The 16018-nt window shown below is 34.7% G+C and overlaps 1 protein-coding gene across 1 annotated transcript in view; it reads right to left on the reverse strand.

Moving 5' to 3' along the window:
• Positions 1 to 7832, reverse strand: part of LOC123553984 (carbohydrate sulfotransferase 11-like) — a 41515-nt gene extending 33683 nt beyond the window's left edge. The window contains exon 1 of the mRNA XM_045343791.2: positions 7483 to 7832. Within this exon, the coding sequence (XP_045199726.2) occupies positions 7483 to 7585 (103 nt within the window). The 5' untranslated portion in view covers positions 7586 to 7832. The remainder of the gene's footprint in view (positions 1 to 7482) is intronic.
• Between the last annotated feature and the right edge of the window lie 8186 nt (positions 7833 to 16018).

A 16018-nucleotide genomic window follows, 5' to 3' on the forward strand; every position in this document is an offset into this window, starting at 1 on the left:
AGCAAGAACTTAATAAGGACGTAGTAACGACGTAACTAAAACCTAGTAAGACAACAAGCGAGGTGCGGACGGGAAAGACTGCATGGCGTTCTCATTGCGCTGTCACTAGGCTGTCATTGCGTTCTTGCTACGTCAGTGGAGTACTCACTACGACTTCTCCGCGCGTGTGTGCTATGACCATGGTACGTCTGTACCACATTGTAGAACACTGCATTAGGTTATCAATACGTTCTTTCGGTGCTTAAAATGTCTAGGTTCTCACCGTGTCTGTTTCAGATTCTGAGAACTGAGTATGAATACTGGATCCAATTCCCGATAACTTCATTTTTAACCAGCAACGGGTGTGAACGCACTTCATAAGGAATTACCACATAATCATGGACTCAGCAGCACTGGCAGTTTGTGGTGGACTTCTGGACCCTCATATACCCATTCACGATGTCTTTGCTTTTGCCACAATGGCCTCTCTATAAGACTGCTCTGATTTCATCGGTGGCCTTGTTGTATATTATATTTGATTGTTGTTGAGTGTAGATGCGGACACAATATAACTTGCAGAAGGGATGAAAAAGAGGCGCGTGTCGTAGTATTTATAAGTAGCCGACGAACGCAGTGAGAACGTGATAAGAGCATGGTAAGCGCCTGGTAAGCGAGGGGTGCAATCTGACTGGTGGTACTAAGAACGTAGTAAAAACGCACTGGACGTGAAGATGGGTCATGTAAGAAAATAAGTGGGAACGTGTTAGACGCAGTGAGAACCTGGCAAGGAGTTGTAAGTGCGCAGTATGAACATTAAACTATAAAACTATGTTATGGCACAATGTGCTACAGTTTGACAAAAACAGAATATTACAGGAACATTCAAATGTAAATCTGACTAGGCTGATCAAACGGCAATGACTTTTCCCAAGGAAATCATGATTATCTGACAGGCCAGGGATGTTCACATGGTCTGTCGCACTAACATACTTAATAAATTATATAGTTTTTCTAAGTGTCATTAGTTCTCTAAGTGTAAATAGATTTAAATGAACACAGCAACACTAACAAATTCTGAGTCGCGAAAACTAATGACAAAGTGAAACACATGTCATTTATTCACTCGTACACACTACAATCAAACTTCGTTCGCTCGAACTCAAATAATTCAAACACCATCATTCTCTCGAACCCATCGTCAGGTCCCGACCAAATTCATTTATAATATATTGTTCGATCAGTCAAACTACCAATAACTCGGGCACATTTTGTCGGTCCCGACGGGTTCGAGTTATCGAAGTTCGACTGTTATTTTAATAATTTACAATTGTTGTAAAGTTCTACATAGGACTCTTGCCATTTGAAACATTTTGATATCCCAGTTACCATTGTATACTTAATTTTGACTCGCATAAATGCATTCTGACTTTTGTTCTGCTTAATAGCACATTTCATCCAAGGGAGACAACTTTTGTTTCGTTTTTGATGGAAGTGCAGTATTTTTTGTTAATATAATATGTTTGAATTTGTTCAAACAGGTGATTTTAGCTAATTTTAGTGATGACTGTAAGTGTCTGTATAAGTTTTATAGATAATATTAGGTATTTCTTAAAATATATACATGTATGGTGGCCATCTTGGATTTTTCGGCCATATTGGATTTTTTGGAGTGGGTCTCATGTTCATTTTTTTGAGTTTTGCCCTAAAGTATTTATGTACCAATGTTTATGCTTTTCCCATTTTCTGAAGTTTTTTTTAAACGATTTTACTGGACTATTATTTTAGGCCACATCGAGAAATGACAGCCGCCATATAGCATGTAACAAAATCTTGCTAAGCAATTCACTAATTTTGAATCAGATATTGCGTGACATATTCCAGTTCTTAATGCAGGTAATACTCAATGATTTGTATTATTTAAGAACTTATCTATAGCAAAAGAGTGTTTTAACACTTCTTTATGCACGACGGCCGGTTATATATCGGGCGTTATAATTTTTCAACAGTCTAAAAATGTAGATCAAATATAGTAGCGCTCTTTCCTGGTCGCAACAAAAACATTGACGTCACCGCACGTTCACATGATGTCATTCTAGCGTAAGAGTGTTTTAACAGAGACAAGCATACTACAATAGGTTATTTAACATTTTTCTGTACAATACGGATATATATTAGGAAGAGTACCCAGCTGGGTACGAGTCCAAATATATCTCGTATTGTACATTACAATGCTAAATAACCTTATTATTCTGTATCTATTTTGTTTAAGTTTAAATTAGAAATGATTCATTGAATATTATATTTCTGCCTTTTCTGTATTTTACCAGCTTGGTATGAGTGCAAATATATATAATACAGAACAATGTTAAGCTCTAGATAACCTTTTAAAAACAAACGACAAATAACTCTGATTTCAAGAAGCGTTTTGCGTAATCAAACTCTGTACATAGACTTGAGCGCCTACTTCACCCGATTTACATTCGGAACATTTTCACGCGTTTCGGGCTTTATCGTATCACGGCTACTAAACGCTAGCGCCACCGCCACATTGTGGTGATAAGGAAAAGAGCTATCAACATTTCCGTGGTGCAGCTATCGCCCATTTCTACTTGTAAACACGTGAGTAAAATTTATAGTTTGTCTTATATTTTCATTGATAGAACTTTTTTCGAAAATTGGAGAATGTAGTTCCGTGTAACAACACTTTTACTACAGGTCGAATGTAATTTCATTAAAATATTATGCAAATTGTGGTGCCAAGAGCTTTTCTCCCGAACTTGACAGTGGCATATTTTCACATCGGCCAGTATTCGAACACCATTCCGATGAACAGACACATTGTAAGAACATACCTGCGCATACAAATGGTGTAGAAATGAATTACACGTATTCCAATACACCAAAGAATTATAAAAACACAGTAAAATGTTAAAAAACGAGTATTTTTTGAAAGTGGTGGCGTTATCACTAAAGTGGTGGCGCTATACAGTAGTGGTGGCGCTGTTGTATATTATTAGTAGCTGATATATTCAATTTTAATATATGAAAATGTCTGTCTGCAAGCCACGGTAATTTCTACAATAATCGATGTTATCAACCGATCCCACACTACACCCAAATTACGTTACTCAACAAAATACATGTAGTAACTTCTACATGACCGCAAAATAATCTACATGTATATGGATTCAGATTGTACATCTAAGCTCTATTGATAAATCATATTTAATCAATTGAATTGAAAATGTGTACTCACTTTTCAGAAAGAATTGTGAAAGTAAGATCTTTTGTTTACAACGACATGCAAACGACGTATAAAAACAAAGGGAAGTAACTTTCAGAATCTTAATATAACAAATAAATTCTACACTTACTTCAAATTATTTCCTGGACACAAATCTTTGTTTGAAATAAGAGTATTGCTTCTATTTTTCTTGACCTGAATTTAAAGTACACTTACGTTTGTATTTAAGTAGAATATTTAAAGGTAAGAGATAATTCTAAATTAACATTTTAAACAAAGGAAAATATTTACTTTGACTACAAGAGTCCCAAGGGTCTGTGAGTATTTTGTTCTTTTTTTCTTAGATAGAGAATGTTTCATAATGGTAAATAAACTATTATCGTGTTTTTCTTTCTTTAATAACATAATTCCTTGCAGGAAAATTATCAGTTAGAGAATGCTGGTGTTTGTTTTGTTCCGGATGCGTCAACAGTTCGTATTATTGAATGCCGTAACAGCGCCACCACTACTGTATAGCGCCATCACTAGAGTTATAGCGCCACCACTTTTAAAAATCCTGGTATATTTCTTCTAACCAGAGATTCTATTATTCATGGTGTGTGCGTATATAGTTATTTATCATTTCTACACCATTTGCATGCGCAAGTATGTTCTTACAGTGTGTCTATTCATCGGAATGGTGTTCGAATACTGGCCGATATGAAAATGTTCCACTGTCAGATTCGGGAGAAAAGCTCCCGACACCACAATGTGCATAATATTTTAATAAAATCACAGCCAACTTGCAGTAAAAGTGTTGTTACACGGAACTACATTCTCCGATTTTCGAAAAAAGTTCTATCAATAAAAATATTAATATAAGGTAAAATATAAATTTTACTCACGTGTTTACAAGTAGAAATGGGCGATAGCTGCACCACGGAAATGTCGATAGCTCTTTTCCTTATCACCAAAATTTGGTGGTGGCGCTAGCGTTTAGTAGCCGTGCGTATGTTTTACATGGAACTGTGCGGAAAACAAGAGCTCGTCGAACACGAAATGCCCCCCTTAATGCATTCAGTAATTGCACAAGGAACAGAAATTATACGCTCACGGTAAACAAAAGTTCTACTGTTCTGGTATAACCTGACCTTGACCTTTAATCTATTGACCTAAATATTAAAAGGGGTCATAAAAAAAGAAATGGAAAAAATGGAAAAGGTTTAAATGGTCCTGGTCAATGTATCCTTGACCTTTGACCTACTGACTTCAAAATCTATAGGGGTAATCTGCTGGTCATGATAAACCTCTCTATTATCTTTCATGACCCTTGGCCTAAGAGTTATCATCCAGAAGCTGTTCAACTGTTCCTGGCCAATGTGACCTTGAACTTTGACCTAATGACCTCAAAATCAAAAGGAGACATCTGCTGGTCATGACCAATCTTCCTAAACATTTTCCTGATCCTAGGCCCAAGCGTTCTTGAGTAATCGCCCGGAAACCATTTTACTGTTCCTGGTCACTGTGACTTTCACCTTTGACCTAATGACCTCAAAATCAATAGGAGTCATCTGCTGGTCATGGCCAACTTCTCTATCAACTTTCATGATCCTAGGCCCAAGCGTTCTTGAATTATCATCCGAAACTGTTTAACTGTTCCGGGTCACTGTGACCCTGACCTTTGACATACTGACCTCAAAATCAAAAGGGGTCATCTGCTGGTGATGACCAACCTTCTTATCAATTTTCATGATCCTAGGCCCAGGCAATCTTGAGTTATCATCCGGAAACTGTTTAGTTGTTCCGTGTCACAGTTACCTTGATCTTTGACATACTGACCTCAAAATCAATAGGGTCATTTGCTGGTCATGACCAACCTCCCTATCAACTTTCATGATCCTAGGCCCAGGCAATATTGAGTAATCATCCGGAAACCGTTTAACTGTTCCGTGTCACAGTTACCTTGATCTTTGACATTCTGACCTCAAAATGAAAAGGAGTCATCTGCTGGTCATGGCCAACCTCTCTTTCAACTTTCATGATCCTAGGTCCAAGCGTTCTTGAATTGTCATCCGGAAACTGTTTAACTGTTCAGGGTCACTGTGATCTTGACCTTTGACATACTGTCCTCAAAATCAATAGGGGTCATCTGCTGATCATGACCAACCTTCCTATCAACTTTCATGATCCTAAAAAATAAGCCCAAGCGTTCTTGAGTTATCATCCGGAAACCGTTTAACTGATCAGGTTCACTGTGACCTTGACCTTTGACATACAGACCTCAAAATCAATAGGGGCATCTGCCGGTGATGACCAACCTTCCTATCAACTTTCATGATCCTAAGCCCAAGCTTTCTTGAGTTATCATCCGGAAACGGATTGGTCTGCATTCCGACCGACCGACCGACCGACCGACCGACATCTGCAAATCTTCGAAGGGGGGCATAAATATAGGTTACTTTTGCACGCACATTTGTCCAATACGGAAAAATATATTGTACGGTCACGTGTTGCAAATAAACGTTCACGATTGGATAAAAAGAATAGATATAGAATAAATCAAGATATCTACAGACACTATGGTGTACGATTTGCTGATTAAAAATTTGGACACTACCTCATTGACAGTTCCGGGTGTTTGTTTGGTCTCCCTTGTCCGCATACTTTACATATATGTTTATTATGAGGTTATTTAACAGTGTTGAGTACACTGAATCTATTGGACGAGTACACAGCAGTAATAATCCATATTTGGACGAGGCGAATGCTGAGTCCAAATATGGATTATTACTGATGTGAACTGTGTACTGCTGTTCAATTACCTCTTTATTTCACACCATAAAAAGTTAGATGTAGAAAACAAAACTTCATGCATTTAGCTCGCAAACAACAACACACATTAATATAAAATACGTTCTTATCTGAGTGATGACACATAGATTCTATACATTTTGATCTACTCTCAGTGCAAACAATTTGGAAAACAACTTTTCGTGAAATTTTGAACCGAAACCATGATAATTGGATAGGAAGCGTTCCAACTAAGAAATTGAATTGAAAAAAAAAATTACTGCTATCGCTATATACAAGGGAAGTAACTCGAAATCTCCTTATAAGGAATCGGAAGAGTTGCCCCGGTTAATTTGGGACTGGCGTCAAATATAAAAAAATATGAAATTTGTGGATTGTAGATTTCGGATGTTACTATATATACTTAAGAAAATGTGACACACAGTACAATACTGGTTTCTATTGTATTGTCAAGTGATAAAGAAAAACATCCAGTTGGTTAAAAATATGTAGGTGTGAAATAAATTAATATATTTTACTTGTCAATGTATTTTTTGTACATTTCAGAATGTTCACAAAACATACTCTGCTATAGGGTTTCAGTGTAAGGAAGGGGCTGTGTTTTTCTTTTCATTCTAAAAAGAACTGTACGTCACCCCTTTGAATTTTCATTCGAATTTTCAAAAGCAGCTTGCCTTTGGAGTCCACCGTCTTTGAATTTGGACTAAATAAGTAGCTCATATTTGGTTTGAAGGGCAGTTTGGGCATGATTGCTTAGTCATGGAGGGTATCATTTGCCAGAATCAACGAACATGCAATGTTGTTATTTATACTGATTCTGAAAACAGTAGATGACAAATAGAACGATCTACATATTAACCGGCGTGAAGTTAGCAGTAGAGCAGTAACATCAGTAACAGCAGTATTACTTTTTTTACAGCTATAACCTTGTAGCAGTAATAGCATAAATACTGCTGTTACTGCTGTTACCGCTCTTATACTTACTTCACACCGGCTACATATTATTATATAAACGTTCGAAGTTTTTTTGGCGTAAAATGTCAAACAAATCAAATGCTAGTAAACGGAAAATTCCAATAACAAATCAAGTTTTAGGCTGAATAATTCAACTGATCACTTTTAACAATGTACTGTTTGCTCGGAAGAGGCAGAAGAACTTCATTCTGGACTAAAAGCTTAAATAAAGTTGTTAGAAGAAATTTTCTAACGGAAAGCGGCGGCAAATAAAAACAAGCCATCAGTTACTCTTGTGTCATGCATTATTTGAATTAATCCATATAAAAAAATAAAGTTTCAATTTTCCTATATCTAAAACATGAAGCCAGGAAAGCGCAAGCGGAATGGTAATATTATGAATTTAAACTATGTGCACTATTTTCAAACTATCTATAGAAAAACTAAATCTGAAATTCGTCATTTGAACCAGTGAGTAATGTTCTTGAAACAATTGAAAAATAAAATTCCCTTACCGTTCAAAACTATTAGTAGTATCAGCGCTACACCCGTCAGAATCAGCAAGTTCGGCGTAGCTGACCTCTTTGTACGTTTAAGAATTGTTGTTATTAATGTCATAGCTAATTTGTCCGAAACTAAAGATGCATACCACAGACCGAAACAAATTCAATTCATGTGCAGTAGTTTAAAGATTCAATAAAATCCGCTTAACCAATCATATTACTTCAGAGCTTATATTTGAGATGACAGAGCAACTCTTCTTTAAAGTATGTTTTTGACTACACAACTTGCACGTTCCATAAAATATATCAAATAAATAGAACACGATGTCACTACTCGCTGAGAATCTGTAACAACAGCTGCCAATCTGAAGAGCAGTGATAATTATAGGCAAAGCATGTAATTGATTTGCCGTTTCGGACAAAATATTGTCTTTGAACGATTATTGAAATGGATACTTACATTAATGTAAAACTGTGCATAGCTGTTATCTGAATAGAATCTACATCTTTAGATATCTGTTATCGTCCAACAATCGGAAGAAAGATGATATTCGAATACAATACTTAATTTGTGTCACATGTTGCTTCGGTAGAGCTTAAAATGTTGCTACTTCAGCCGACCTTTGTCTATCCCTGGCAACATATTTATTTGCATGGGCAGATGGTTCTACCTTCCAGACTCTACTGGCAAGAGGACTGTTATGATAATAAATAATATATCATAGATATATATTTATTCGACAATAACAATGGTGTACGTGTATATCACTTATCGTAGCGATGGCGAGTGCAATGAATAACGTATAACATCACATAATTATTAATGAATGGAGCATATCATGGAAAACAATACCATACACATTTATAATGAAATGAGAACGTTTCCTTTTACAACAGTTATATGATTTAAATTACAAAGTAGACAATTAAAGCATATTATATGTTTAGAGTACAATCAATGACTAAAATATGAAACTAACTTGTAATGATAATAAATAATATATCATAGATATATATTTATTCGACAATAACAATGATGTACGTGTATAACACTTATCGTAGCGATGGCGAGTGCAATGATCCATCGCTTTATTTCATAACATCATTGGGTGAATTCGGCATACAAACTCGTGTAACTCTGACTAGGTCACCCGAGTTCACCTGAGTGACACGAGTAACAATTGTAGTCCGAACGCTTTGTCGAGCAACTGAAAATGATGGAGAACGTTACCTATACAGTATGCTAACAGTTCAAAAGTTTCTGAGCTGTAACAAGAATAAAGAATGGTAGCTACTTTTGACACATACTTACTTTATTTTCCAAAATAAACAGCTGATCAGACGAAACAGTATCCCTCGTATCAAAAATTGTGTAAAATTAGTGGTCTACATGTATGCGGTATAGTGCTGTTAGTTGATTGCATTGTCGCTGCGTGTATCTTGAATAATGTTTGCATTTTCAATGACAATGAAATAAATGATTTTTGTGAAGAACCTAATATAGTTTTGTTTGATGAACATAATGAGGACAGAAAGTCTGGTATCGTTGTTAGAGATGAACTGCTACGATTTCTGTCAGAGTGAAAAATCAGCCTGGATTATTATCAATCGACTTTTCAGATTCTGGGATCAAGTAACACTTGGAAAAAATGTTCAGCCCATAATGTTTAATAGACTAGAAATTTCTATTTTATGTTAATTTATTCTTAAATTCATTTCTGAAGCAAGAGCTACAACTTATATTAATCCTCTTATGTCTAAACATGACTCTACTACCCCGAACCATTTCAAATTAAAAGGGTGTTTGGTATAATTATTTCTTTTATATTTCATTGTTGTGACTGAAATTCATTTAAGGAAACAGTGGAGACCCTGATCCCATGATCTGTTTTGCGGTGTTCAACTTAATCTGCATTGTTTGCCAAGACCCATGTATAGTACACTGGGCATAATAATCACTCTGTACGGTAACCATTGCCACGCAGGTCACGGTGAGAGAATCCACTTTCCACATTTTAGCTGAATGCCAGGAACAGTTGCTGATACATTTACCATTTTCAACTACTTTTGTTTATCTTGACAGGTGATCGAATCCGCAACCTTTAACGTTGATCTATCATTTGCCATGTTCATTGAAGAAATATGTTACGAAAATGAATAAGCTCAACTCTGCTGTCTCAAACTCAAACTCAAACTCAATCTAGTTTATTGCGTTAAAGGCCTCCAGCCCATACACATATACAATACAATCATAAATAATAAACACAAATGTGTGTGTGACTGTACACAGTATATAACAAACAAGATAAAACGAATTCATAAAGACTAGTAAAGTACCACTTACCAAAATGTATATCTATTTCATAATTAGAATTTTGATTATATATATTTGCAGATAAATATTATGAGATAATGCTGAATAAGTACAGTACTTTTAATTGAACTTTACAGAATATACATTCGGATCTTAGATTATAATTCCTCTAGCTTTGAAATACACACATATAAACTTTCAATGCATGGAATGTATGACACTACATTCAATTTAATTCACTTCATTCTTTATTGCATAATAAGGCCTCCGGCCCATACACAAGAGAAATACAGAACATATAACATCTAATCACATGTGTGAAGCAAAGGTCATTTACATTTACATAATAATATTATAAGGTACTTGTCAATTATGTATTATACAGTAAACACATGTCAGTATAGTTTTGTACCAAATACATGTTCAAGTAAAGTCTGAAACTAGCCTACTTCTTTCTTTAAAAGCATAATATATATACATTGCTAGGTTTCTAATAATTTCATCACTTTCTGTTGACATTAGATCATAAAATTTGTGTATTGTAGCATTGTTAACAAAGTGGTATGGAATGTATAATGACCGAATATTTGAATACAAAGGACATATAAGTACAAAATGAAATTCGTCTTCAATAACAGCTTCACAATATGGACAGTCACGATGTTCTCTATCTAAACCAATATGTCTACCTTTTTCAATCATGAGATTATGTGAAGAACTTCGAAAATTTGCCATACAGGATCGAAATTTTGCTATATCTACAACAGTAACATACTTTTCAACCTTGTACAAAGGTTTAAAATGTATAATGACAAAGTTTACTACTTTCATTGCATCTAGTCCTCCAGTTTTGAACATATTGGTCTTTCAACCTTTGTTCAAATTGAAACAGAAAATAGCGTGGGTTAGCGGCTTCTTGGCGTTCCCAAATATATCCAAACCCGTTTGTATATAAATATTGTTTTACATCTGTAGTCCAATTTATATAACCTAAATTATCATAACATAAAAGCATTTCATAGCACAATTTGATATATCTGTTTCTAGGCAAAGTAAGCAAACGCATCCAATATTTGATACAACGTTTAGCTGAATATATATACATGGGGAATCTACCAACGTCCCCAAGAACAGCATCGTTACATGCACTTCTGTTCACTTTAAGAAAGCGTTTACACGCATATACCTGTATTGATTCGACACATCGCATATGTTTTAGTCCCCATAGTTCTGAACCATATAGTAACACAGCCGCAACTTTTGTATCAAATATTTTAAAGAACGTTTTATAGGGTAAACATTGCAAATTTTGTAGAGAATTGAAAATATATATCAGAACTTTTTTCGCTTTAACCGACATAGCTTCAGCCATTTTGTACAATGACAGTCTGTTAGAAAAATATATGCCAACATAGGTAAAACCATTCACAGTATCTATTACGTTATTACCAAAGAACCAGCGTTCTCTCCTCGCTAATCGTCCACCTCGCTTAAAGACCAGTACTTTTGTTTTAGAAATATTTACTTAAGTTTACTTGAATTACAAAAGGTTTCTAAAATATTTAATTGCCTTTGTAACCCTACTACAGTATCTGCTAAAAGAGCAATATCATCTGCGAACATAAGTTGGAATATTTCCATAGTATCAGGAAATAACTGGATGCCTCTAGTATTGTTTTGACATAACAAAGTATCCAATTCGTTTATAAACATGGCAAACAAGATGGGACTCAAGTTACACCCCTGACGTAGTCCAACAGGGCAAGAAAATATACTGATAAAACCTTGTTGTGTTCTAACACATGCTTTAACAGACACATAAATGGATTGTATAGCCTTGTATAAATGACCTTGAACACCATTGTTTTTCAAAATATCATACAATATTGACCGGTCAACCGAATCAAAGGCTTTCTGAAAGTCAATGAAAGCTACGTATATCGATTTTCCTTTTACACTTAAATATTTGTTAACAATAGAATACAGTATAAAGGCGTTATCAACTGTACAATAACCAGCTCTAAATCCAGCTTGACATTCTGATATTCTACTATATGCTTCTACATAGAAAGTTAACCTTTTGGTAATTATTGATATGTAGACTTTACTTAAAATATCTAACAAAGCAATACCCCTGTAGTTATTTGGATTGCTAACACTTCCCTTCTTATGCAGCGGAATAATTATTGACTTGGCCCACTCATCTGGAAATTCACCTTTTGTAAATAATCTGTTGAACAATTTTCGTATAAAAGGTAATAATACATTTACACCATAAACTATATGCTGTGGAATAAGGTTACCACCAGATGCCTTGTGTATATTTAAAGACTTTACAGCATTTACAATCTCGTCATCTGTTATACTAGAATAAAACACTAAGTCCTCGATCTCATCGATATTTATATTCATATCAATATCTCTATCGTCCTGTTCATAATCAATATTGTCATCAGCAACATTCGCTGCAAACAGGTTGCTAAAATGTTCAAACCAGCTGTTCAAAGATATATTTGGTTGCGACTTGGGTTTATCTGTCAATTTCTTCAACTCACGCCAAAACATCTTTGAATTATTTACAACAGATTCTATTTTAGACACATATTTTTTATTATATAAGTAACGTTTCCGTCTACACATATTTTTATAAACATGTTTGCTATTTATATAGTCGTTCAGATTATTTTCACATCGGCTGGACCGAAACTTGTTTAAAGCTTTTCTACTCTGTAATTTTGCAGCTTTACAATCACTGTCAAACCATAGTTTATTTTCTTTACGAATAATCGGCCTTCTTAATTTTTGAAATCTAGCACTGCTATCTACTATAGCCATTTCCAATTCGCCTACAATAACGTTTATATCAATATTACTGTCGTCTAGCATGTTATCTATCGGGTTGAAATAAACATTCAGTATATTTTCCGATAAACATTGTAAATACTCCTTACAATTGTCATCATTTAGATTGTAACACAAGTGCAGATTCTCGTCAGTGGTCACGGGTGTGTCACCATGACTTAATTTCAAACTTAGTCTTATAGGCATATGACAACTCTCCGTGTTCGGTGAAATCTGGAACTGTTGAATGAGGTCAAACAAGCATTTAGATGTTATAAAATAGTCAATAGTACTACAACCATTACTATTAACGAAGGTATAGCCGTTACTCTCTGGATGCACACCAAAACGACCGTTTGCTATAATACAGGAATACACTTTACAAAATTCTATAAGCTCATGACCGAATTTATTCATCTTGGTGTCAGACGAAGACCTTGCAATAACTACCTCACTGTCAATAATATCTCTAAATTCCGTTAATTCTGGTATATTGACAGAACATGTAACATAGTCTAGAGCGTTAGAAGTTCGGGCATTAAAGTCACCATTTAACAACAATTCTGTATCAAGTAATTGAATTGTTATAATACAATCCTCCAGTTCTTGTAACCCCGTCATATCCTTATAATCATAAAACGGAGAATTTTCTGCTGGTATATACAATGAAACATATAGAACATCTCTATCTGTGGTCAGTAATGTTTTATCAAACAACAGCATAACGCCAAAAGTAAACCATTCACATACACGCTTCACAAAAGATGTCATATCACTTTTAATTAAGACAGTAACACCGCCCATATGCCTTCCACCAGCATTTGATTTTTTAGCACTACAGGAATACACGTTATATTCAGGAAAATATTGTTCACAATAATCTGATTCCAGCTCCCATGTTTCTTGAATACCAATGACGTCATGACTTTTCAAAAAATCCAATATGTCAAAATTATTTAACTTTGATTTAAAACCTTCTATATTCCATGTCAATAAATTAAGTGTATCTCCTGTATGTATTGGGCTTTGACCTTTATCCTATTTTTTGGTGTGATTGACCTCCAAAGAGACCGACTCCATGGCTTCAACATCAGGTTCGCCGCTATTACCACCTTGCCTGTTACGTACTACACGCCTGAAAGTTCTAGTTTCTCCATTATAATCTTCATCCTTAGAAACCGGTTTATAAGTATGCAGATTTCCACCTTTGAAATACCCACGTAAGCCCTTTCGTTTTAGCTGTATGACAATTCATTAGAAATACGGATGCCATTTCTCCTAAGACTATCTCGATATTTAAAGAGTTTAAATTTATCTTCACTACGTGCAAACTGTGCAATTACCATCCTTGCATTTTCTCCATCTTTTTCACCAATGCGTTTAACATATTTTATAGTGTCAGCATCGAAATTTTCGACTTCATTCGCAATACCCAGTACTTTTTCCCCAACTATGGCCTTCAATGGCCTATCATCTGTTTCTATCTCTTCAAGTCCAAATATTCGCAAAGAGCCTATCAATCTATCTGATTCAATAATATTTAATTGGTGTTAAAAAGTGCAGATCGTACTTTTTCCATATACAGATCATTAATAGAAAAAGCTATACCCCAAGAAATGATTTTCTTAAGGTCATTGCATGAAAAATAAACATTGCAAGATTTTTTAACATTGTTTCATTTTTTGTTGACAACAACGAATTAAACTTATGTAGGGTAGGATAAGTAAAATAATGTCTATCTATGTATGTTGATCTAATAGTATTATAAAACGGACAAACCAATAAGAAGTGGTATTCATTTTCTACAATATTTTCACAATAGAAACAGTACCGTTGCTCTCTTTCTATACCAATATGCCTACCCTTCTCAATCATTAGTGTATGGGATGATGTTCTAAATGCAACAAGATGATATCGAAATTTTTTAATATCTAACACATCAAGATAATTTTCATAATTAAAAGAGGTCTTAAAATAGCTATAAGACATGAATTTTGAACTATTACTGCATTCATTGTTCCAGAATTGGATATACTGGTCTTTTAGTCTTTGAACATGCTGATATAAAAACAAGTTTTCATTTAAAGCACACTGATTCTACCATATATAGCCAAATCCATTTTTATACAAATCGAATTTTACGTCTGTTACCCAGATTTTGTAGCCAATACTATCATAATATAAAAGCATATTATAACATTTTCTAACATATCTGTCTGGAGGCAAAGTCACAATTCTAAGCCAATACTTGATACAACGTTTAGCAGCAATAATTTGCATCGGATATCTTTCACAATCGCCTATAACTGCAGCATAACATGCTCGAAGAGGGGCTGACATAAATCGTTTACAGGCATATGTTTGAACTCTTTCAGTATGTTCCATACGGTGAAGTCCGCATATTTCGGATCCGTATAATAAAATCGGTACAATTTTTACATCAAACAATTTAAAAAAACACATGTCTTGGCATAGGCATTAGATGATTTAAAGAGGACAATAGTGATATTAAAACCCCTTTAGCTTTCACAGCCATGCTCTCTGACATTTTAAACAATGACATTTTACTTGTGAAAAAGAGTCCAACATAGTTGAAGCCATTTACCACTTCAAGTTTAATACCCTTATAAAACCACTTCTCATGTTTCGAAAGTTGTCCACCATTTTAAAAAACTACTATTTAAGATTTTTGGACATTGAGTGTTAGCTTCCACTCTCTACAATAGTTACATAGTATATCAAGCTCTCTCTGTAAACCATTAATAGTATCTGCGGTTAACGCTACATCATCAGCAAACATAAGCAAGAAAAATTCAACAATGTCAGGTGTCAACTGTATACCATGTATATTACTTTGTGCAATAACGTCATATAATTCATTTATAAACAGAGAAAATAGGATTGGACTTAAATTACAACCCTGTCTTAAGCCAATAGGGCAATCAAATATTTCACTATGAATAGTACCATTTCTAACACACGCCTTAACAGATTTATAAATACCTTTAACTGCGTTTAACAAATTACCCTGAACTCCATGACGCAAAAATGCAGTATACAGTTTTACTCTGTCAACACTATCAAAGGCTTTTGAAATCTTTAAATGCTACGTACAATTTTCTGCGTTTCTGACATAAGTATTTCTTAACAATAGAGTATAGAATAAAACCATTATCAATCGTAGAATAACCTGACCTGAATCCACCTTGGGCTTCCGTGATTTTACTAAACACATTTGCATAAAAAGTTAAACGTTTGTTCAAAACACTAACATAAATTTTGCTTTAAATATCTAATAATGTTATTCCTCTGTAATTATCCGGATTATTTAGAGAACCTTTCTTATGTATAGGAATAAGAATTGCAAGAGACCACTTGTCAGGAAAAACTCCA

This window comes from Mercenaria mercenaria, chromosome 7, assembly GCF_021730395.1.
Source record: "Mercenaria mercenaria strain notata chromosome 7, MADL_Memer_1, whole genome shotgun sequence".
In the NCBI taxonomy this organism is placed as follows: Eukaryota; Metazoa; Mollusca; class Bivalvia; order Venerida; family Veneridae; genus Mercenaria; species Mercenaria mercenaria.